The 23,913-nt window shown below is 42.2% G+C and overlaps 2 protein-coding genes across 12 annotated transcripts in view; one reads left to right on the top strand and one right to left on the bottom strand.

The window, feature by feature from the left end:
• LOC112265619 (beta-galactosidase-1-like protein 2) overlaps positions 1–7,739 on the bottom strand; it is a 28,864-nt gene extending 21,125 nt beyond the window's left edge. For 3 of the 4 annotated variants that reach the window (XM_024443124.2, XM_024443126.2, XM_024443129.2), the window contains exons 1-8: positions 7,569–7,700; positions 6,701–6,886; positions 6,538–6,606; positions 6,346–6,441; positions 5,636–5,744; positions 5,287–5,379; positions 5,053–5,134; positions 4,506–4,570 (exon numbers count right to left, since the gene is read on the bottom strand). In XM_024443124.2, the coding sequence (XP_024298892.1) occupies positions 4,506–4,570; positions 5,053–5,134; positions 5,287–5,379; positions 5,636–5,744; positions 6,346–6,441; positions 6,538–6,606; positions 6,701–6,886; positions 7,569–7,651 (783 nt within the window). In that variant the 5' untranslated portion in view covers positions 7,652–7,700. Of the gene's footprint in view, positions 1–4,505; positions 4,571–5,052; positions 5,135–5,286; positions 5,380–5,635; positions 5,745–6,345; positions 6,442–6,537; positions 6,607–6,700; positions 6,887–7,568 lie in introns of all 4 variants that reach the window. The other variant, XM_024443125.2, reaches the window with a different exon arrangement.
• LOC112265620 (2-hydroxyacyl-CoA lyase 2) lies at positions 7,235–23,596 on the top strand. Of its 8 annotated transcripts, none has more exons than XM_042296287.1 (18): positions 7,235–7,251; positions 10,763–10,843; positions 10,958–11,064; positions 13,316–13,472; positions 13,753–13,875; positions 17,924–18,125; positions 18,293–18,420; positions 18,630–18,880; positions 18,999–19,098; positions 19,263–19,360; positions 19,445–19,581; positions 21,006–21,140; positions 21,255–21,369; positions 21,546–21,715; positions 21,904–21,974; positions 22,077–22,169; positions 22,265–22,370; positions 22,526–23,596. In XM_042296287.1, exons 7-18 carry the CDS (start codon positions 18,367–18,369, stop codon positions 22,702–22,704), a joined length of 1,509 nt encoding a protein of 502 aa, XP_042152221.1. In that variant the 5' UTR covers positions 7,235–7,251; positions 10,763–10,843; positions 10,958–11,064; positions 13,316–13,472; positions 13,753–13,875; positions 17,924–18,125; positions 18,293–18,366; the 3' UTR covers positions 22,705–23,596. The 8 variants fall into 8 exon arrangements, with proteins under 8 accessions (XP_042152221.1, XP_042152220.1, XP_042152219.1 ...); XM_042296286.1 differs by lacking the exon at positions 7,235–7,251 and adding an exon at positions 7,692–7,822 and having other exon boundaries at positions 13,759–13,875; XM_042296285.1 differs by lacking the exon at positions 7,235–7,251 and adding an exon at positions 7,692–7,822.
• Positions 23,597–23,913: the final 317 nt, after the last annotated feature.

Below are 23,913 nucleotides of genomic sequence, written 5' to 3'. Positions count from 1 at the left end.
AGAGTTACACATGGAATAAACAATTAACAAGTCAATAACACAGTAGAAAACAAAGGGGGGAGTCTATATACAATGTGTGCAAAAGGCATGAGGAGGTAGGCGAATAATTACAATTTTGCAGATTAACACTGGAGTGATAAATGATCAGATGGTCATGTACAGGTAGAGATATTGGTGTGCAAAAGAGCAAGTAAATAAATAAAAACAGTATGGGGATGAGGTAGGTGAAAATGGGTGGGATATTTACCAATAGACTATGTACAGCAGCAGCGATCGGTTAGCTGCTCAGATAGCTGATGTTTGAAGTTGGTGAGGGAGATAAAAGTCTCCAACTTCAGCGATTTTTGCAATTCGTTCCAGTCACAGGCAGCAGAGTACTGGAACGAAAGGCGGCCAAATGAGGTGTTGGCTTTAGGGATGATCAGTGAGATACACCTGCTGGAGCGCGTGCTATGGATGGGTGTTGCCATCGTGACCAGTGAACTGAGATAAGGCGGAGCTTTACCTAGCATGGACTTGTAGATGACCTGGAGCCAGTGGGTCTGGCGACAAATATGTAACGAGGGCCAGCCGACTAGAGCATACAGGTCGCAGTGGTGGGTGGTATAAGGTGCTTTAGTGACAAAACGGATGGCACTGTGATAGACTGCATCCAGTTTGCTGAGTAGAGTGTTGGAAGCCATTTTGTAGATGACGTCGCCGAAGTCGAGGATCGGAAGGATAGTCAGTTTTACTAGGGTAAGCTTGGCGGCGTGAGTGAAGGAGGCTTTGTTGCGGAATAGAAAGCCGACTCTTGATTTGATTTTCGATTGGAGATGTTTGATATGGGTCTGGAAGGAGAGTTTGCAGTCTAGCCAGACACCTAGGTACTTATAGATGTCCACATATTCAAGGTCGGAACCATCCAGGGTGGTGATGCTAGTCGGGCATGCGGGTGCAGGCAGCGATCGGTTGAAAAGCATGCATTTGGTTTTACTAGCGTTTAAGAGCAGTTGGAGGCCACGGAAGGAGTGTTGTATGGCATTGAAGCTTGTTTGGAGGTTAGATAGCACAGTGTCCAATGACGAGCCGAAAGTATATAGAATGGTGTCGTCTGCGTAGAGGTGGATCAGGGAATCGCCCGCAGCAAGAGCAACATCATTGATATATACAGAGAAAAGAGTCGGCCCGAGAATTGAACCCTGTGGCACCCCCATAGAGACTGCCAGAGGACCGGACAGCATGCCCTCCGATTTGACACACTGAACTCTGTCTGCAAAGTAATTGGTGAACCAGTCAAGGCAGTCATCCGAAAAACCGAGGCTACTGAGTCTGCCGACAGTACCTTGCGAAAGTATTCGGCCCCCTTGAACTTTGCGACCTTTACGTTTGAAACCACATTTCAGGTTTCAAACATAAAGATATAAAACTGTATTTTTTTGTGAAGAATCAACAACAAGTGGGACACAATCATGAAGTGGAACGACATTTATTGGATATTTCAAACTTTTTTAACAAATCAAAAACTGAAAAATTGGGCGTGCAAAATTATTCAGCCCCCTTAAGTTAATACTTTGTAGCGCCACCTTTTGCTGCGATTACAGCTGTAAGTCGCTTGGGGTATGTCTCTATCAGTTTTGCACATCGAGAGACTGAAATTCTTTCCTATTCCTCCTTGCAAAACAGCTCGAGCTCAGTGAGGTTGGATGGAGAGCATTTGTGAACAGCAGTTTTCAGTTCTTTCCACAGATTCTCGATTGGATTCAGGTCTGGACTTTGACTTGGCCATTCTAACACCTGGATATGTTTATTTTTGAACCATTCCATTGTAGATTTTGCTTTATGTTTTGGATCATTGTCTTGTTGGAAGACAAATCTCCGTCCCAGTCTCAGGTCTTTTGCAGACTCCATCAGGTTTTCTTCCAGAATGATCCTGTATTTGGTTCCATCCATCTTCCCATCAATTTTAACCATCTTCCCTGTCCCTGCTGAAGAAAAGCAGGCCCAAACCATGATGCTGCCACCACCATGTTTGACAGTGGGGATGGTGTGTTCAGGGTGATGAGCTGTGTTGCTTTTACGCCAAACATAACGTTTTGCATTGTTGCCAAAAAGTTCAATTTTGGTTTCATCTGACCAGAGCACCTTCTTCCACATGTTTGGTGTGTCTCCCAGGTGGCTTGTGGCAAACTTTAAACAACACTTTTTATGGATATCTTTAAGAAATGGCTTTCTTCTTGCCACTCTTCCATAAAGGCCAGATTTGTGCAATATACGACTGATTGTTGTCCTATGGACAGAGTCTCCCACCTCAGCTGTAGATCTCTGCAGTTCATCCAGAGTGATCTTGGGCCTCTTGGCTGCATCTCTGATCAGTCTTCTCCTTGTATGAGCTGAAAGTTTAGAGGGACGGCCAGGTCTTGGTAGATTTGCAGTGGTCTGATACTCCTTCCATTTCAATATTATCGCTTGCACAGTGCTCCTTGGGATGTTTTAAGCTTGGGAAATCTTTTTGTATCCAAATCCGGCTTTAAACTTCTTCACAACAGTATCTCGGACATGCCTGGTGTGTTCCTTGTTCTTCATGATGCTCTCTGCGCTTTTAACGGACCTCTGAGACTATCACAGTGCAGGTACATTTATACGGAGACTTGATTACACACAGGTGGATTGTATTTATCATCATTAGTCATTTAGGTCAACATTGGATCATTCAGAGATCCTCACTGAACTTCTGGAGAGAGTTTGCTGCACAAGGGGCTGAATAATTTTGCACGCCCAATTTTTCAGTTTTTGATTTGTTAAAAAAGTTTGAAATATCCAATAAATGTCGTTCCACTTCATGATTGTGTCCCACTTGTTGTTGATTCTTCACAAAAAAATACAGTTTTATATCTTTATGTTTGAAGCCTGAAATGTGGCAAAAGGTCGCAAAGTTCAAGGGGGCCGAATACTTTCGCAAGGCACTGTATGTTACTCCTTGTAGACACAGTATTTACTCCATGAACATCAGGGACCAGTTTTTAAAAAGTTACAGTGCATTTGGAAAGTATTCAAACCTCTTCACTTTTTCCACATTTTGTTACGTTACAGTCTTATTCTATTTGTTTTCCCCATCAATCTACACACAATATCCCACGATGACGAAGTGAAAACAGGTTTTCGCCATTTTTTCACATTTATTAAAAATAAAAAACAGGAAAACCTTATTTATATTCAGACCCTTTGCTATTAGACTCGAAATTGAGCTCAAGTGCATCATGTTTCCATTGGTCATTCTTGAGATGTTTCTACAATTTGATTGGAGTACACCTGTAGGAAATTAAATTGACTGGACATGATTTAGAAAAGCACATGCCTGTCTATATAAGGTCCCACAGTTGATAGTGCATGTCAGAGAAAAAACCAAGCCATGATGTCGAAGGAGCTGTCCGTAGAACTCCGAGACAGGATTGTGTCGAGGCACAGATCTGGGGAAGGGTACCCCATTCTTAAATAGAAGAAGTTTGGAACCACCAAGACTCTTCCTAGAGCTGGCCGCCCGGCCAAACTGAGTAATAGGGGAGAAGGGCTTTGGTCAAGGAGGTGACCAAGAACCCAATGGTCACTCTGACAGAGCTCCAGAGTTCCTCTGTGGAGATGGGAGAACTTTCCAGAAGGACAACCATCTCTACAGCACTCCACCAATCAGGCCTTTATGGTAGAGTGGCCAGATGGAAGCCACTGCTCAATAAAAGGCACATTACAGCCCGCTTGGAGTTTGGGGACAGGGAATGGGAGACTAGTCAGGATCGAGGTAAAGATGAACGGAGAAAAGTACAAAGATTATTGATGAAAACTTGCTCCAGAGCACTCAGGACCTCAGACTGGGGCGAAGGTTCACCTTCCAGCAGGACAACAACCCAAAGCACACAGCCAAGACAATGTAGGAGTGGCTTTGGGACAAGTCTCTGAATGTCCTTGAGTGGCCCAGCCACAGCCCAGACATGAACCCGATCTAACATATCTGGAGAGGCCTAAAAATAGCTGTGCAGAGATGCTCCCCATCCATCCTGACAGAGCTTGAGAGGATCTGCAGAGAATAACGGGAGAAACTCCCCAAATACAGGTGTGCCAAGCATGTAGCATCATACCCAAGAAGACTTGAGGCTGTAATCACTGCCAAAGGTGCTTTAACAAAGTACTGAGTAAAGGGTCTGAATACTTATGTAAATGTGGTACTTCAGTTTTTTTCCCATAAATTAACAAACATTTCTCAAAAAGCTTTTTTGCATTTAATCCTATCTGATTGCCGAAATCCAATCAGATAACTTCTGAAAAACTCGGCCAAGTCTATAGGCATCCAAAGACTGTGGTTCAAAGCAACTTATTTCACAGATTAAAACTAAAGAGCTAATATCCTCTGTTTTATCAAGAGATGTCAGATGAAACTGAGTAACTGATCAATTACAATACAGGAGCTGGATAAATCTAATGATAAATATTAGTAGACGATCATCTGAACACACCTCAATACATTCACTCACTTGAATTGCATCCAGATACTTAAATCCCTCTGGGCTCAGTTTCTGAAAATTGATGGTTTCTAGAGCTATTGATGGAAAACAAAAACTCAACAGTACATACATTAAATACACAACAAACACAAATAAAATACAGCATGACAGTATCCCACTGGGAACATTTCATTGAAATGAGGTGGAAACAACGTTGATTCAACCAGTGTGTGCCCAGTGGGATGCTACAGTGACCTCATGCTTGGGAAACTGCTTTGCATTTTAACAGATCATATTTTTGTCATGTTTTCTCCCTAGCTTAATCTGTATCCATCTAAACAGCACAGGCTCGTCTGTCTCCTTTGTGTTTAGGCTTCAAGTGGAAAGGGAATTAGTCAAGGAGCAGTTCTAATGAAGCTTAACAGCAGCTGCCTAACACACACACACCGGTCCTTGGCACAGACAGAGCTCTTGTGTTATGGGAGAATACCAACTACAGTTCAGGCAGAGACTGCAGTCAGATGGGCCAGAGGCTCTACTATTGTGCAGCTGTCTGTATGTCCAGTCAGTACAATACCTCCATTCACACCCCCGAGGTTCCGCCCATCCTGGTTGTCTGAGGTCAGGAGCAGCTCCTCGATCCCTCTGGATAATAATGCCTAGAACAAGGATCTCATCTCAATCATGCTTATATGCCCAAGTTAATATTCTACTATTGAAAATGCAAGTAGTTGTAGTGAAGTCAAGATAAAGTGATGCACGGTGTGTATTTATGTGTGTGTAATAAAATAGATGCACTGCATTGTCTTACCTCCTTTATGTATGGCATATATTCTACGTCTTTTGCATAAGAGCCATACTTGTTCTCCACTTGAACTGCTATAATTGGGCCCCCCTTGGAGTACTGAGTTTGAAATAATAAATCAAATAAGAGCGAGCTTTCAATTGATTCCAGAATAAGTCACAAGAATATATTTTCAAAGCCTTTTGGATTGATAAAACATCAAGCTTCACATTTTAAGAATATTTTAGTTTTGTGATAGCCCATATCAACGACCATATCTATGCGGTGACATCGTTGTGACACACAATTGAAACGGAAAACTGGAAACCCAAGTGCACTTAATAGAAGAGTAGTGAGAAAGTGAGAAAAGATTAACCTGATACGGTGCAACTCTTGGAATGAGTTGATCAAAGAAAGAGTCAACAGCTTCTGTGAAACCTGGGTAGGTTGTTCTCAACTTCATGTCTGGATCACGCAACAACCAACTAGGAAGAAAGCAATACATAAAAACTCTAATGTTATCAACAATGTATGCAGTTACATTTCAATACTGGTTGCACTGATGGCAGTAATGCATAATGAGTGCATTGATTGCTTCATAACGCAGTGTGAGTTTAATAGATTTCCAAATAGCTATAACCTGGTTAACCTAGTAGTACATAATGAGATATTTCTGGACCAATTACCCTTCCTCAATCCATTTAGATGATGATCAGAGTCAGTCAAATGACTCATTCAGGGGGAAAAGCTCAGCAAATAACTGTTTTCATTCTGTGTGTGTGTGTGTGTGTGTGTGTGTGTGTGTGTGTGTGTGTGTGTGTGTGTGTGTGTGTGTGTGTGTGTGTGTGTGTGTGTGTGTGAGCAATATCTGGTTTTACTCTTAGATCTATGATTCTATTTAGCCACATTACTAATAGGGAATGTGGGACTGTCTGTCCAGAGACCTGAGGGAAATAGCACCACACTGGAAATGAGCATCACAATAATTAATGAGGAAAACTGGATGAGACGTCATATAGGGGGACCTATACATTCAGGGAGCTTAAACCAACCAACCTAAAATGTTAAAACATGGGAACATCTAACCTAGGCAGCCCTCCTAAGTCCCACTCAGCACAGATGTAGGGTCCTGGCCGCAGAATCACCCAGAGCCCCAACTCTGCTGCTAGGCTGATGTATGCCCTGAGAGACACAAGAGAAAAGCACAGAGAAAAATCTCAACAGCTCTATCAAACAATTTCATCACAAAATCATATAAAAAGTGAAAGTCTTGCTTACTTTAAATCCAATTGGTCCTGGAAGTTGAAAACCCCTCTCTCTGGCTCATGCAGGTTCCATGGCACATATCTGAAAGGTAAAGCTGTCATTATCAGTATCTCTCCATAGAGAAGCAGTGAGTGGTGGTATAAGAGGACATAAGGTGTTCTACGTGTGTCCCTACGTGGTGAGAGTGTTGACCCCACACGCCCTCATCTTCAGCAGGCGGTCCTCCCAGTAGGCTCTGGGGACGCGGAAATAGTGGATAGAGCCCCCCAAGATGCGAAAGGGCTCTCCCTCCAGAGTGAACTGAGAGGAGTTGGCCCTCAGTCCCTCTTTCTGGCTCATTCTCCCCACATCTGGGTGTTGTCTGGAAGAGAAAGACAAACTGCTGGTCAATCCAGAAAGTTAGACTAGATAGGAATCATTGGAACTTGACAATGGCATCTAAGGTGAGTAGCTAAGTATTTATAACACTTGTCACAAGCATACAAGACATACCCAACAGTTTTAGTTAAATCAACAAAGCTTTCAGCACAGTGAAGAATAATGAAATACGCTACAAACATGCTACTCTTCTTGTTTGACCAGAATGCAAATCTATATTTGAATATTCAGGAGATTTACATAGTCAATTGCTCACACTGTCGATGCTGTGGAATGAGTACTGCACTGTGCCATAAGAATCGATTAAATAAAAGCGAAGTGTCTACACAAGGTTAAGGTCCGGGGCAGGTGGGTCAGGTGAAAGTTCATGATAGGTTAAATGAAGGATATGGAATGGCTTTGAATTAATTAGACTATTGATAGCATATTATTTTTTTCACCTTTGGTATAGGCCTACTTCTTCTGTGTAATAATAATAACAATCTGATCAAATGTTCTCATTATGAATTGTCTTTAATAGCAATGCCTATAATATATTTTACTTAAATAACCAGTTTGGGATACTGGTTGCATATTGATTCATTTGCAGGTCCATGACAAAATTAGAAAAAACAACAACAGGACAAAACTTTGCAAACATTCGAGACCCGCCCATAAGGTCTTACCGTGTGAATTGAAAGATAATATATCCGACGATAATAAAACCGAGAATGGCATACCGTCGTATGAGAGACAGCCTGGCGACCATGGATGTATTTTTACAAAAAAAATACGAATAACGATCCAACGTCGTAACAACGGCTTTGACAGCCCACACCTTCAAAGACCCGGCGTTAGACAACACATCACCGGAAGAACAGACTTCTGAATAGGCTAATAATACTGTAGTACAGGCAATTCACTCTAGGGGAAAATACAGGTGAGCGCTATAGAACACATTGAATTAAAATATCAATATTCACCGGAATTATACAAATGTCCAATCCTAATGCAAGTGGAAAGTCTGATTGTTAATTCTGACAAAGCCCACACTGTTTCTCATTAGGCTATCATAATTCGATGTTCATTATGCTATAGTCTTTACTTTGTACGCTGAGGGTGATAGACGTAGGATATTGCTCGCTTTCAATATACATTATGAAACGGATAGTTGTATATTGTAGGCAACCGACTGGGAGGCAACACTAATGTTTTGTCCTTACAACCTAAATCAGTAAAAAAGACAGATCAGGCGGATTTGCGAAAAAAAGGGATTACCACATGGCGCTCCAACCTACTGTTTACAGATTGTAATGGGGGGGAAACATAGATTTTTACATGTGTAATTATCTGACTCTCCCTCACACACACGCATAACACACGCTGGACTGTAGCCACCACGGTCTTGCCCAGCCCAACTATCCGATAAATGACGCTATTATTTCTGACGTCGTTTGTCAGCTTCAACCTTTATATTGTACTATGTTATACGGTCTATAATTTAAAACTTGTTTTATTGTGTGCCCCTTTCGGGAAATGTGTCATGCATCTCAACAAACAACCGCACAGGAACACCAATAGGTGCATAAATACATAAATCCCAGCAATAACTACAACAGACAACACATGTGGATACAGTCCGTAATTCAGTTCGGACATTTTAGGACGGGTGGAGATGGAGGGGTTGAGCAGTTATTTATTCAATTGATTTATGCTGGTGGGAATTAATGGTTTCTGGGCTCTGGCTGTTTTGTAACGATGGACTCAGTATCGGCGGCCTGATAGTAGTAGCTGGTTCTCCTGGTTGAGTGGGTGTCAGGTCGGTGGCAATTCTCGCTCCTGCCCTTACTACTCTCCAAGAACAGCGCTTCCATGTCCTTGAGATTAACTCCATTGATGTTGCTTGACAGCGGTACTATTTTATACAGTTGGTTTTTATTTGCATGGATAGCTGATTGTACCAGGTTTGGAAACAGAAAGTGAGAACACTCAGATCAAAGGATGTATAGAATATGGTTGTTATTCTTTTATTGACCAGATATGTATTTAATCTCCTCAGGAAATACAGTCCTTGTTGCCCTTTTTGTATATCTGTTTTATGTTTGCAGTCCAGAAGAGGTTTGAGTAAATTATAGTTCCAAGATATTTATATTACTCAAATATAGTCCATGAGCCAGTGTTTTGGTCAGGCTCACTTGGGGTGATGATGTCTCAAAGTGATTTTCTTGGTCTATGTCCCTAGAGTTGGAACATTTGTGATAGCAGTGCAGCAATTGCAGCTTTTACTTTTTTATCACTCTTTCTTTCATCCCTCCAAAGAGGGTCTCCCATTATTTTCTGCAGATCCTTTCAAGCTCTGTCAGGTTGCATGGGGAGCGTCACTGCACAGCTATTTTCAGGTCTCTCCAGAGATGTTTGATCGGGTTCAAGTCCGGGCTCTGGCTGGGCCAATCAAGGACATTCAGAGACTTGTCCCGAAGCCACTCCTGCGTTGTCTTGGCTGTGTGCTTGGGGTTGTTGTCCTGTTGTAAGGTGAACCTTCGCCTGGGCGCTCTGGAGCAGGTTTTCATCAAAGATATCTCTGTACTTTGGTCTGTTCATCTTTCCCTCAATCCTGACTAGTCTCCCAGTCCCTGCCGCTGAAAAACATGCCTTTTATGAAGGAGGTAATGTGACACTGTACTGTTTCTCACTATCTGCATTATATTATATGCCCAGTATAGACTTTTGCAGTGACCTCTAAATGTGTAGTGAAACTGTATTTCCTTTGGCCAGCTCTATCATCCAGAGGGATCAATGAACTCCTACTGATATCAGACAACCGGGAGGGGCTACGTTTTTTTTCTTGACCCTTCCTCTCTTAAGTTCACAAGACGGTAAACCTTCAAAGACTGGCCAACGGCAACCATACAAAATTTAGCGTACATGCAAGTATAGTGCCAATGAGTCTGTGTTTTCTTCTATTTTGTCTTGCATCTGTGAAAACATAGTGGTCCAAAGACTAAGTGTGACTTTGCCCTTACTGTAGCCCCAGAAACCTCTGCATGTAATGGAGTACTGGTTTGGGTGGTTCGATGTCTGGAGTGAATCTCACCATGCGTTTCCAGCAGAGGATATGTTTCCCTCCAAATCAATACATTACAAACGAGATGAAAATCATGTCATATAACCCCTAGTTATATCAACGCTTAAAGTGAATCTATTATTTACATTTTAGACATTTAGCAGACACTCTCGTCCAGAGCGACTGGGGTGGCAGGTAGGCTAGTAGTTAAAGCATTGGGCCAGTAACTGAAAGATTGCTAGATCAAATCCTTGAGCTGACAAGGTAAAAATCTGTCGCTCCTCCCCTGAACAAGGCAGTTAACTCACTGTTCCTGGGCTGTTGTTGTAAATAAGAATTTGTTATTAACTGACTTGCCTAGTTAAATAAAATAGTAGTGAGTGCACACATTTTCACATGTACTGTTTCCCCGTGGGAATTGAACCCACAATCCTGGTATTGCAAGTGCCATGCTCTACCAACTGAGCCACAGTGGACCATCCATCCATCACGCTAAGTACTGTATGTGGCGACCATCTAGCATTGATTCTCCTCTGGTAGACATTTGAATATGCGGGAGATGTCTCCTCTGGTAGACATGTTGGCTTTGGTGTCACAGATATTGGAGCCACGTGTATCCATCAACCTCTATATGTTCCATGGTGGAACCAGCTTTGGCTTCATGAATGGAGCTGTGGGGAACCTCGGCACCTACAAACCTCAAGTTGAAAGCTATTCAACCAGTTTCATGTATCCCTTGAACTGACATTTCCCAAATGTACATTTCCTTGCCAAGAAAAATGTTGTCATCTGAATCTGAATCTTTTTTTTTTCTAGATTATGATGCTCCGTTATCCGAGGCTGGAGATTACACCACCAAGTATCAGCTCTTGAGGAATTTATTCAGCCAGTTTCACAGTAAGCTTTCTCTTTCAAACATTCTCATACAATACTATTTGCGTTTTGGAAAATAACAGGCACCATATTTCATTTGTGAAATTGTCTAGCTTGGAGTGTATCTGTGTGTCTCAGATGAGAAGCTTCCTGAGGCTCCCTCTCTCCAGGCCAGGAGAGTGTATGAGCCTGTCATCATTCAGAAGCATCTGTCACTGTGGGAGAGCCTGCATTTTACTGACAAGGTGAACTAGGGGTCAAGTAGCATACTGTCTGTTGTGACCTGGCCTGCTTGGCAAGTTGGCAATACTCAAGGGTTGATGTTGATATTTAATTGAATGCACCACATTGACATTGTTTCATCATCAAGCCCTTGAAGTCAGAGGGGCCTGTCAACATGGAGAACAATAACAATGGTCAGTCCTATGGCTACACTCAATATGAGACCACCATCAGCAGCAGAGGCCTTCTGAACTCCAAGACACATTTTAGAGACTGAGCCCTGGTGACTACAGACAGACACAGCGACATGGCATGAATTTACTACAGTGAAAGGTCCACACTGTATGACAATACATAATTTGTACTAATAAAGTTGTCTTCTAGGTGTTTGTAGACAGACACTTTGTTGGAGTTTTGGACTATAAGATCGTGGAGATTACACTTCCTGATGTGAAAGTTATAGTGATACTTTGTGTTTAGATTCAGGCTATAGGTGTGCTGCTGAGCTGATTTCAAAACTGGCTAGTTAATATTCAACACCATGTTAGAGGTGAAAGCTTCTGGTGATGGTGATAAATGCGTTTGTCACTAAGGTGCTAGGATTATTCCAACAGAATGTTTTCAGACAAATGTTGTTCTGACAGAGAGGAATCACAATCACTAACTTTTCTCCCGCCTGTTAATGGAAAACAAGTACATGCTGCTTAACCTATAGCACAGCGGAAGATTGGACATGATTGTCACGTTCTGACCATAGTTCTGTTATTTTATTATTTGTTTTAGTTTGGTCAGGGCGTGAGTTGGGGTGGGCAGTCTATGTTTGTCTTTCTATGTTGGTTTTTGTGTTCAGCCTAGTATGGTTCTCAATCAGAGGCAGGTGTCGTTAGTTGTCTCTGATTGAGAATCATACTTAGGTAGCCTGGGTTTCACTGTTGGTTTGTGGGTGTTTGTTTCCGTGTGAGTGTTTGTCGCCACGCGGTACTGGTTCGGTCATGTTCACATTTATTGTTTTGTATTTTATAGTGTTCAGTTTATGTATTAAAGTAATCATCATGAACACTTACCACGCTGCATCTTGGTCCGATCCTTACTCCTCTTCAGACGAAGAGGAAATCTACCGTTACAATGATCAATTACTCTCCGACTGAAAGCCATGTTTCTTCTATTGCCTCTGTGTCCTATGCATTGTTGACTGCAGTGCTTCAATTAGTGGTTTCAACATGTTTTATGTATTTTTCATTGAAGGGAGAGAGAACATTGAGTTTACTTATGGAGAACTGTGGAAGAGTGAATTATGGGAAAGCCCTGGATGATCAGTGAAAAGTTATTCTATTCTTAGTTGCTACCACTTTAACAATCAGAATTCCATGGCAGAAAGCATACATTGAAGGTACTGTAGACCTTTGTGTGTAATCCTTTATTGCTGTGACATCAGTTTATAGTCGTTAAAGTGGATAGACCTGAATGGTCAACAAATAGTGACAGTATCCATGAGGTCTTGGAATAATTGTATTGTATTGATACTCGCCCATTCAGCTCTTAATCTTTAGTCACATATCACCCTGTTCTTGGTCTGGTGGGAGACATTGTATTGAACCACGTGCCTCTAAAGGGCTTTACAATCTACTGTTTGGATCTGAAGCCAAACTTCCTAAAGAGGTTTGTCCTGATCATTTCATTTATACAACAACTTCCATTCTGGCTCTTACAGTTTGTCATCTGTTATCAATGCAAATTTAACTGGCATATCAGGTTGTCTTAAAGGCGCAGTGCATTCATAAACGTGATATTCCTATGTTTTATATATATTTCCACACTGAGGTTGGAATAATACTGCGAAATTGTGAAAATGAACATAATGCCCTTTTAGTGTACGAGCTGTCTGAAAATACCTCCTGAAATTTCAGCCTGTTTTGGTGGAATGGAGTTTTGGCCTTATATGGTGATATCACCATATGATAAATGAGTTAACAGACCAATAAGAAAGAGTTCCTAACCTCTGCCAATAACAGCTAATTTTCAGTTTTCCCCTCCTCACTCAGACCACTCCCAGACAGTCCTAACAAAATTGTTGTTTGAGAAATAGCCCTTTGCTAAGAAACCATTTTTGTTACTTTTTTATTGAAAATAATCATAGTAAGGTACTTAATTGTTACCCAGAAATGATTTGATATTGAGATGAAAATGGCTGCATTGGACCTTTAAAGTTGAGATGACTCATATTGTAGCTCTGCCCCACCTTATTTAAATGGAGAATCTCCTCCCATGTTTCAGATTGAGTGCAACAAGCCAGTGGAACGCTGTCCACCAGAAACCGTCCTTCCCTGGGTTCTTCCAGGGCAGGCTGTATGTGGACGGCCATCCCAGAGACACCTTCATCCCAGAAACACAAGCATTTTTCTGCACTCGCATTAACATCTGCTAACCATGTGTATGTGACCAATAAAATTTGATTTAATTTAATTTGATCAGACTGCCTGTGTGTAAAGTAGCCCAACAGGCTTTGTGGTTATGAGAGAGAGCACCACCTGTCCATATTGTATCCCTGCTGGCTTATTCGTATAGTTTAGTAGACCTATCTCTGGTTTATTGGTGTACTGTATACTGTAGTAGGCCCATCCCTCATCAGACACACATACAGTAGTGATAAAATACGTTCTTAGAGAAACTCTTAACTCTCAGTGTCAAGTCACTGATTACAGTGTTTCCAGCAACAGGGTTGGAGTAAAGGAGTGGTCTTTATCAACGGGCAGAATCTTGGACGCCACAGGTCTGTCGTTCCCCAGCAAACCCTTTACCTCCCTGGACCTTGGATTAAAAGTGGAAATAATCAGGTACAACTGAAAAAATCTCCTTTAAATTCTAAGAGATATAGCATTCCAGTCTTCTGAGGTGTCTTCAGAAGTTCTCATGTTTACAGTGTCATGTATTCTTATAATTTGCTTATCAGCCTTTATTTGTACAGTTTATCCTCAAATCAAGACACTGATACAGGCTAGAATAGTTTGTTAAATGGATCTATGTTTTCTTTGTTTTCATTCTTTTAGATCATCGTGTTCGAGAAACATAAAGATGATGATAAATTTGTTTTTGTTGAAAATCCTGATCATGGAAAAACAATTGATGTATACAAACATCCATTTTGTGTTCTGCTTTGAAATTATCAATATTTTAAATAAAACAATGACACAGCAAGTTATTATAATATAGTAATAACATGGTAAAATTCAAAGCTATGATTACCGTAACACGCTGTATGTATGTAATGTTGTTTCTGTGTTATGGGATGGGTCTACCACTGAATGTGATAATAGACATGTATTTATATGTAGCCTAGAACACAGTCATAAGTATGTAAAGTTACATACATTGAAAAACAAGACATTTAGTGGCAGAATGCAGACTATTACAACGAAGAAAGGTGAGATGGAAGAGATAAAGGACAACAAAGTTCAAAGGTCCTCAAGGTTAAATGCAGGTGTGTGAAACATTCCAGTTTCAGTGCCTCACTAGCTGTCCGGATAGGCAGTGTTATTGTCCATCTAAATTGAAATATAGATAAATAAACAAACCACTTGAATTTACAAATATTTGTGTCTTGGGTACTGTTACACATCATTTAGCTGTTAGGTTGACTAAAAAGGTGTTTATTATATTTACATGAACACAATATAGTTTGTAGCGCATCTTATGCTCATCTTGAATGGTAAAGCTCTAGTTATTAATGCATGTTATTAATCATGATATTTCTTATAAGATTATTACAGATAAAAATGTAGTTTACAGAAGGAGAATAACAATCTGGCATGGGGGGCTTTTTTTGTGGATATCATTGAATTAAATATTTCTTATCACAGATTATCCATTATATTGACCTCTGTTTATTATCTATCCTGATTGCCTAGTCACTTTTACCCCAACCTAAACTCAACAAAAAAAGAAACGTCCCTATTTCAGGACCCTGTGTTTCAAAGATAATTCGTAAAAATCCAAATAACTTCACAGATTGTAAAGAGTTTAAAAACGGTTTCCCATGCTTGTTCAATGAACCCTAAACAATTAATGAACATGCACCCGTGGAACGGTCATTAAGACACTAACAGCTTACAGACGGTAGGCAATTAAGGTCACAATTATAAAAACATAGGACACTAAAGAGGCCTTTCTACTGACTCTGAAAAACACCAAAAGAAGGATGCCCAGGGTCCCTGCTCATCTGCGTGAATGTGCCTTAGGCATGCTGCAAGGAGGCATGAGGACTGCAGATGTGGCCAGGGAAATAAATTGCAATGTCCGTACTGTGAGATGCCTAACACAGCACTACAGGGAGACAGGACGGACAGCTGATCGTCCTCGCAGTGCCAGACCATGTGTAACAACATCTGCACAGGATCAGTACATCCGAACATCACACCTGCGGGACAGGTACAGGATGGTAACAACAACTGCCCGAGTTACACCAGGAACACACAATCCCTCCATCAGTGCTGACTGTCCGCAATAGGCTGAGAGAGGCTGGACTGAGGGCTTGTAGGACTGTTGTAAGGCAGGTCCTCACCAGACATCACCGGCAACAACGTCGCCCATGGGCACAAACCCACCATCGCTAGACCAGACAGGATTGGCAAAAAGTGCTCTTCACTGACGAGTCACGGTTTTGTCTCACCAGGGGTGATGGTCGGATTCGCGTTTATCGTCGAAAGGAATGAACGTTACACCGAGGCCTGTACTCTAGAGCGCGATCGATTTGGAGGTTTGGAGGGTCCATCATGGTCGGGTGGTGTGTTACAGCATCATCGGACTGAGCTTGTTGTCATTGCAGGCAATCTCAACGATGTGCGTTACAGGGAAGACATCCTCCTCCCTCATGTGGTACCCTTCCTGCAGGCTCATCCTGACATGACCCTCCAGCATGACAATGCCACCAGCCATACTGCTCGTTCTGTGCGTGATTTCCTGCAAGACAGGAATGTCAGTGTTCTTCCATGGCCAGCGAAGAGCCCGAATCTGAATCCCATTGAGCACGTCTGGGATAAATGGATCGGAGGGTGAGGGCTAGGGCCATTCCCCCTAGAAATGTCTGGGAACTTGCAGGTGCCTTGGTGGAAGAGTGGGGTAACATCTCACAGCAAGAACTGGCAAATCTGGTGCAGTCCACGAGGAGGAGATGCACTTCAGTACCTAATGCAGCTGGTGGCCACACCAGATACTGTTACTTTTGATTTTTACCCCCCTTTGTTCAGGGACACATTATTCAATTTATGTTAGTCACATGTCTGTGGAACTGGTTCAGTTTATGTCTCTTCTTGAATCTGTTCATACAAAAATGTACACATGTTAAGTTTGATGAAAATAAATGCAGTTGACAGTGAGAGGACGTTTCTTTTTTTGCTGCGTTTACATGCACATATTATCAACTACCTCATGCCCCTGCACATTGACTCAGTATGGTACTCCTTTATAGTCTTGTTGTTATTTTATTGTGTTACTATTTCATTTTTCTTACTTGTTTAATCTGTGTTGTAGTCAAAATGGTTATATCGTAAAAATGTAAGATTAGGGATAGGTCAAAATCACATTTTAAGAAGATACATTGTAGAAATGGGCGTGCTTTATGACTTTGTGGCTGTGGTAACTAGTTATGACCTGGCACAACTCCGATATAAAGTGTTTTTTCTCAAAGTTGCTGGGATGTCACGTGTCCTACTTATATCAGTACACTATTAACAACCATATCATTACGGAACTTATATTCGATCAAATAAGCCATTCAATTTTTTGACAACGAAATTCATCACTCATTGACCTACATTCAAAAACTCTCTTGGTGAGCGAAAAATAATAGAAAACGCCACCTGCTGGAGAGGACAGATTTCGGGCCCAGTTATCCCTCTCGCTTCGCGTCTTTCTCGCTGTTCTTATTCACGATTCCGGTAGTTGCGGACCATTGAGTTATTGACTGTCATTTTGCGACATTTGCGGAACTTTGTTACAACGTTGAGCAATAGCGATCATCGGTCATTTCAATTTGAAATTCGATGGTTAGCTTCATTGCACGAACGGGTGGAGTCTGGTTTTCCACGCGTTTCTTGCACAGTAGCCTAGTAAATTGTGCATGTGAAATGCATGTTTATAAATTGTACTGCTACTAGGTTGTGCATTGGATGAACAACAGCCTAAACTGGAGAGCTATTCGATCCACAAAACGGATACTGCTTTATTTTAGGACTCGCTTCAGTATTTTGACACATTTCGCTTGGAAATGGAGATTGCCATCGCGCTGGGGTGCTCTGTTGGTTTTACCTTCGGAGGACTAGTATTTGTAGCGTATAAACTTGGTTTACTGTATCAGTTGTTTCTTCATAAGGTAAGTCACTTCTGTGTAAACAATGTTTCATTCTAATTTGGTGTCGGCCTGCTCACTTGCTGTCTCAACTGTGAAACTCACATGCAGCCTGGTATTCTCAGAAGCAAAACACCTTGTTCATACCCACTACAGTGTTATTATACTCTCTTGCTTCTTCACCTAGCCTAAGTGAACCAACATAAGACTCAGTTACTCATCTAGTAGGTGAAAGGTAACCCTACTGTATGTGAGAGAACTTTGAACTGCCTTGTGGCTATCTAACACAAAGGCCATGACCACACAGTGCAGGTTCTTCAGAAGTTATACAATAGGCTACATAAGGAGCATTAGGTCTACAAGGACAATATGCAGTTCATTTCTAAATACAAGATAGTGATATATAGATAACCAATAGGCCTTTTCTAGTTTCTGACAGAACTTTTCAGTTATTTAAATGAAATTATACCCTGTCCTTGACCCTGATTTGAGATCTGCCTGTTCAGTCCTTTACCTGAGTCCTCTAATTCTTCCCCTAGACTGAGACTCAGAGCCCTCGCCATGGTGGGGAGAGTGTGGCAGAGGTTCTGCGTGCCCATGGGGTTAAGTTTCTCTTCACCCTGGTGGGGGGGCACATCTCGCCCATCTTGGTGGCCTGCGAGAAGCTGGGCATCCGCATCGTGGACACCAGGCATGAGGCTACTGCTGTCTTTGCAGCTGATGCTGTAGCTAGGCTCTCAGGTAAAGTAGTACGGTACATTACCTACTATAATATCACAAATACCTTGCATTACAGTTGTCCATGTCCACCTGAACCGTTCGGAACTGGTTTAATTTGCTTAGGACACTGTCGTCTACTCGTGTTCATACTGTAGCATTGACACTGTCATTGATTCTCCCTCCAACAGGCACTGTAGGTGTAGCTGCAGTGACTGCTGGCCCAGGCCTGACTAACACAGTCACAGCAGTGAAGAATGCTCAGATGGCCGAGTCTCCACTGCTTCTCATAGGGGGAGCTGCTGCAACACTACTTCAGGTGAAAGTCAGGCCTTTTACTGGTGTAGCAGCATGGGGGTACCCTAGTCCTAACGTTAACACTAAGGCTGCGCTGCAATAGCAAGTTAGACTCAACAATGACCATAATCCTGCACTGTAGAGTTGTGTGACTGTGGGTGAGCTCAATACATATTGATTCTCCCTATCCATTGTGGAAGTTTGACCTTTTTGTGAACTGTTGTTGTGCAGGGTAGAGGAGCGCTGCAGGACATTGACCAGATGTCCCTGTTCAAGCCGCTGTGTAAGTTCTGCGCCTCGGTGAGGAGTGTGAGGGAGATCGTCCCCACGATGAGGAAGGCCCTGGCCATCGCCCAGTCTGGAACTCCAGGACCTGTGTTCATAGAGTTCCCCATCGACACACTCTACCCATTCCACCTGGTGTCCAAAGAATTCGGAGTGAAAAACCCTCCCAAGGGACTAATGGGGAAAGTTGTCACTTGGTAAGTGAGCAGGATTGTGCTGGTCCATGCAGGACCAGCAGGATTGTGCTGGTCCATGCTTTCACACATCCCTAGTGATTTGTGAAAGTAACAGATACTGTATATGTTTTTCCATAAGGTACCTCCACAATCACCTAAAGAACTTGTTTGCTGGGGCCTGGGAAACCAGAGATGTTTCACCTCTCCCTGTGCACATCCCTCAGGCCACAGACGATCAGGCAAGACTAACTCTAACCCTCAGTCATTCTCTAACAACAGTGAGAAAGGCTTAATTTGGTAGAAGCCGTCAGTTCGTACTAGCCAGTTACAGATTTCCAATAGACATGAATGCATGTTTTTTTATGTAACCCTTGTGGCTCAACCTCTAGTGATCTGACATCAGGTACAAAAGTGTATAGAGCTGGTGAGCAGAGCCAAGAAGCCTGTTATCCTACTGGGGAGCCAGGCAACCCTACCTCCAACACCTACAGACGACATCAGGTATTTCAACAACCACATTTATATTACACATCATCAGACTTCTGGTCCATTCAATGCAAATCCATATATTTTTTCCTGTTATAGGGTAGCCCTGGAGTCCCTGGGTATCCCTTGCTTTCTGGGGGGAATGTCCCGTGGCATGCTGGGTAGGAACAGTCCCTTGCACATCAGACAGAACAGGAAATGTGCCCTAATGGACGCAGACCTTGTGCTGTTAGCAGGTGAGACACAAACTGCCATCTGTAAATCTTGTCTCCATACAGTTGTTTGTATTTATTATGGATCCCCATTAGCTGCAACCAAAGCAGCAGCTACTCTTCCTGGTGTTCAGCAAAATTAAGGCAGTTTATACAATTTGAAAAATGATACATTAACAGATTTCACAACACACTGTGTTCCCTCAGGCCCCTACTCCACCACTACCACATATCTAGAGTACTAAATCCATGTGTATTTATAGTGTGTATGTATCGTGTATATGCATGTGTCTGTGCCAATGTTTGTTGCTTCACAGTCCTAGCTGTTCCATAAAGTGTTGTTTTTTAAATTCCTACTTGCGTCAGTTACTTGATGTGGAATAGAGTTCCATGTAGTCATAGCTCTATGTAGTACTGTGTGCCTCCCATAGTCTGTTCTGGACTTGGGGACTGTGAAGAGACCTCTGGTGGGGTATCGTTGGGTGTCCGAGCTGTGTGCCAGTAGTTTAGACAGACAGCTCAGTGCATTCAACATGTCAATACCTCATAAATAAAAGTAGTGATGAAGTCAATCTCCTCCACTTTCAGCCTGGAGAGATTGACATGCATATTAATTATATTAGCTCTCTGTGTACATCCAAGGGCCAGCAGTGCTGCCCTGTTCTAAGCCAATTGCAATTTTCCTAGGTCCTTTTTTGTGGCACCTGACCCCACAACTGAACAGTAGTCCAGGTGCGACAAGACTAGGGCCTGCAGGACCTGCCTTGTTGATAGTGTTGTTAAGGAGGCAGAGCATCGCTTTATTGTAGACAGACTTCTCCCCATCTTAGCTACTACTGCATCAATATGTTTTGACCATGACAGTTTGCAATCCAGGTGTACTCCAAGCAGTTTAGTCAACCTAATAAAATCAAATCTCAACTTGCTCAATTTCCACATTATTTATTACAATATTTAGTCGAGGTTTAGTGAGTGTTTTGTTCCAAATACAATGATTTTAGTTTTAGAAATATTTAGGGCTAACATATTCCTTCCCACCCACTCTGAAACTAACTGCAGTTCTTTGTTGAGTGTTTGTCATTTCAGTCGCTGTTGTAGCTGACGTGTATAGTGTTGAGTCATCCATAGACACTCTGGCTTTACTCAGTCAGTGGCATGTCGTTAGTAAAAAAGCAAGGGGCATAAACAGCTCCCCTATTCCTGATTCTAACTGAATTATATTTGAGAGGCTTCCATTAAAGAACACCCTCTGTGTTCTGTTAGACAAGTAACTCTTTATCCACATTATAGCAGGGGGTGTAAAGCCATAACGCATACGTTTTTCCAGCAGCAGACTATGATCAATAATGTCAATAGCTGCACTGAAGTCTAACAAGACAGCCCCCACAATCATTTCATCAATTTCTGTTGTCTTTGAGGCTGTCTCACAATGGTGGTATGTGTTGCAGGAACTGTATGTGACTTCCGATTAAGCTACGGCAGAGTGCTGAACAGGCGCAGCAAGATCATTGCTGTCAACAGAGATAAGACTCAACTTCTGAAGAACTCTGACATGTTCTGGAAGCCCAATGTGGCCATTCAGGGTTGGTACTGTTGTCTGAATTGTCTAATCAGTCTTATTTGCTTTCACAAAACGCTGCCACTTCCTGTTTGGCTATTTGATCTTGTGGAGACAAAAAATTCTGTTTGTCTTTTAGGAGATGCAGGCTCCTTCCTACTCCGTCTCTCCAAAGGCCTCATGGGCCACAAATGTCCCGAGGACTGGCCACAGAGGCTCAAAGCAGGAGAAGTCACCAAAGAGAAGGCTAATCGGTACACAATTTATTTAGCCAGTTGGGCAGAAAGCCAACTCTTTTTTTGTGTTTTTTCTTTTTATACATAACCAATAACCTTCATGCAAATGAATCAGTACATCTAGTGCTCCAAACAGTACAGGTTGTATTAGTTCCCTGTGAAAGTGTGTTTTGCTCTGTGTGTTTTCTGTGCAGGGGGAAGGCTGATGAGAAGATGGACTGCCACCTGAACCCCCTGAGTGTCCTGCACCGTGTGGATGAGTTGATGGCTGATGACAGCATCATAGTGGCGGATGGGGGCGACTTTGTGGGCAGTGCTGCATACATCATGAGACCAAGGGGCCCACTCCGCTGGCTGGATCCAGGTCAAGATCCTCAGTGGACAGTGTTAAATACAAATAGACAATATTTTTGGAAATGTGTTATAGGATTGTGGTCACTTGAGTAAGAGGGGTATTAACATGTACAATAAAACAAATAGGACTTGTTTATTTAATTTGAACACGTGACATTCCTGATATCTTAATGGATGATTACCTGGTCATTCTAACAGGAGCATTTGGAACCCTGGGTGTTGGAGGAGGGTTTGCTCTGGGAGCCAAGCTGTGTCAGCCTGAGTCAGAGGTACAGTAGAATACCAAGCAGGCCTTATCCGTCACTGTTTTATAGGGGTTTAGGTTTTTCGGTTTGTTCATGTTGTGAAACACCATTTTTGGCTGAGTTTAGCTGACTAAGGTTCTCATTGAGGTGTGGATTATCTATGGCGATGGATCCCTGGGATACAGTGTTGCAGAATTTGACACTTTTACCAGACACAAGGTACAGTAATAACCAATTCACCATTCAGACCAACTTATCAACTAACTAATCATGCATTCAGACCAGTTAATCTGCTTTGTCCCTCTCTCTCCCAGACGCCAGTAATTGCTCTGGTGGGGAACGATGCCTGTTGGAGCCAGATCTCCAGGGAGCAGGTTCCCATCCTGGGCAGCAACGTTGCCTGTGGCCTGGCCTTCACAGGTCTTTATATGTTGGCCTACTGTACCCCCAGTGCCACCATACTGGGGATCTCTAGTGCCTATACTCACACATGCAAGGTCTCTGTTAGCCCATGTCATGTCTTTGGATGTCATGTTACACATCCAACATGCTGTCTCTGTTCTCCCCTTCCCTAGATTACCACATAGTTGCAGATGGTTATGGAGGCAAGGGCACCCTCATTGGTCGCGAGGACGAGGAAAAGCTGGATGACATCATAAAAGAGGCACAGAAGGAGACCCGAGAGGGGAGAGCCACACTACTCAATGTTCTCATAGGGAAGACCAACTTCAGAGAGGGTTCCATCTCTGTGTAGAATAGCTCAGACAGACAGGCCACAACCTCTGGGGTCTCTGTCTGGACCTGTGGGTCCTAAAACCTTCCCACCTTGCCTAGAAACCCAAATCTGTTCACATGCTGTTGAACAGTACAACTGCTGCATTTTGCTGGTGAAGAAGGAAAGTGTGACTTCTGGGAACCTCAACAATTCAGGAACTCATTCTTCTCAACCTTTTATCAGCCTTTCGATCCTTGCTATATACACTTTTAACCAATTAATGTATACTGACTTCGGATAGCCTATTGATATACTGAACTCTATCTTGAAACTGGTCATTTATTTAAAAAAACTAAAAAAGTGAATTTTGGAATGAAATGTCCTTCATAGGGATATTTGGTGGCAGGTAACCTAGTGGTTAGAGCGTTGGGGTAGTAACCAAAAGGTTGCTAGATAGAATCCCCGAGCTGACAAGATAAAAATCTGTTGTTCTGCCCCTGAATAACGCTGTTAACCCACTGTTCCTAGGCTGTAATTGTAAATAAGAATTTGTTCTGAACTGATTTGCCTAGTTAAATTTAAAAATATTTATGAAAATGCATCATACACTAAGCTACAAGCCGCAGGAGGATTTGTAGGTTTAACATCAAGGTAATAAATACAATTGTAAGACTAGTTGTTTTTAATTTAAATGGTATTGAATTGATGATTGTATGCATTTAATTCTTGAATGTACTGTAAGACTCCACAAATACATCAATCAACAGAATGGGTACACAAATACAAGATGTTGATTCAAAAGTTAATTATATGCAGTAGGAGTGCTCTATAAAAAAGCAAGGAATTTAAACTGGAAGATGTTATCATATTTTACCATTTGAGTAGTGGTCATTATAATCTTGAATAAATTATAACATTTTATTACACTGCTCATACTATTTCATATATCCTATTTATATTATAAGGAATTCTGCATTATTCTGATCATGCAAATTGAAGTCCGCCTTACATTTGCCTTGGTTTCATGCATGTTAGAAGCCTCCCCGAAAAAAATCACTGCTTTAACACACTGCCAACCCTGATGACCAAGCCGTGTCTGAATCCTGGCTTAGGAAGGCCACCAAAAATTCAGACATTTCCATCCCCAACTATAACATTTTCCACTGAGATAGAACTGCCGAAGGGGGTGGAGTTGCAATCTACTGCACAGACCAACTGCAGAGTTCTGTCATGCTATCCATGTCTGCC

Source organism: Oncorhynchus tshawytscha, linkage group LG13 (genome assembly GCF_018296145.1).
Source record: "Oncorhynchus tshawytscha isolate Ot180627B linkage group LG13, Otsh_v2.0, whole genome shotgun sequence".
In the NCBI taxonomy this organism is placed as follows: Eukaryota; Metazoa; Chordata; class Actinopteri; order Salmoniformes; family Salmonidae; genus Oncorhynchus; species Oncorhynchus tshawytscha.
The sequence above is the reverse complement of the archived record's forward strand: the minus strand, read 5'-3'. Positions and strand labels throughout refer to the sequence as shown.

What these genes read in the sequence shown, in the direction of transcription:
- LOC112265620 (XM_024443130.2), top strand. Translation starts at nt 17,304, where the DNA reads ATGGAGATTGCCATCGCGCTGGGGTGCTCTGTTGGTTTTACCTTCGGA. An exon ending in ATCAGTTGTTTCTTCATAAG is followed by an intron (nt 17,409 to 17,923) that starts GTAAGTCACTTC and finishes TTCTTCCCCTAG; the next exon opens with ACTGAGACTCAGAGCCCTCG. An exon ending in CTGCTGCAACACTACTTCAG is followed by an intron (nt 18,421 to 18,629) that starts GTGAAAGTCAGG and finishes GTTGTTGTGCAG; the next exon opens with GGTAGAGGAGCGCTGCAGGA.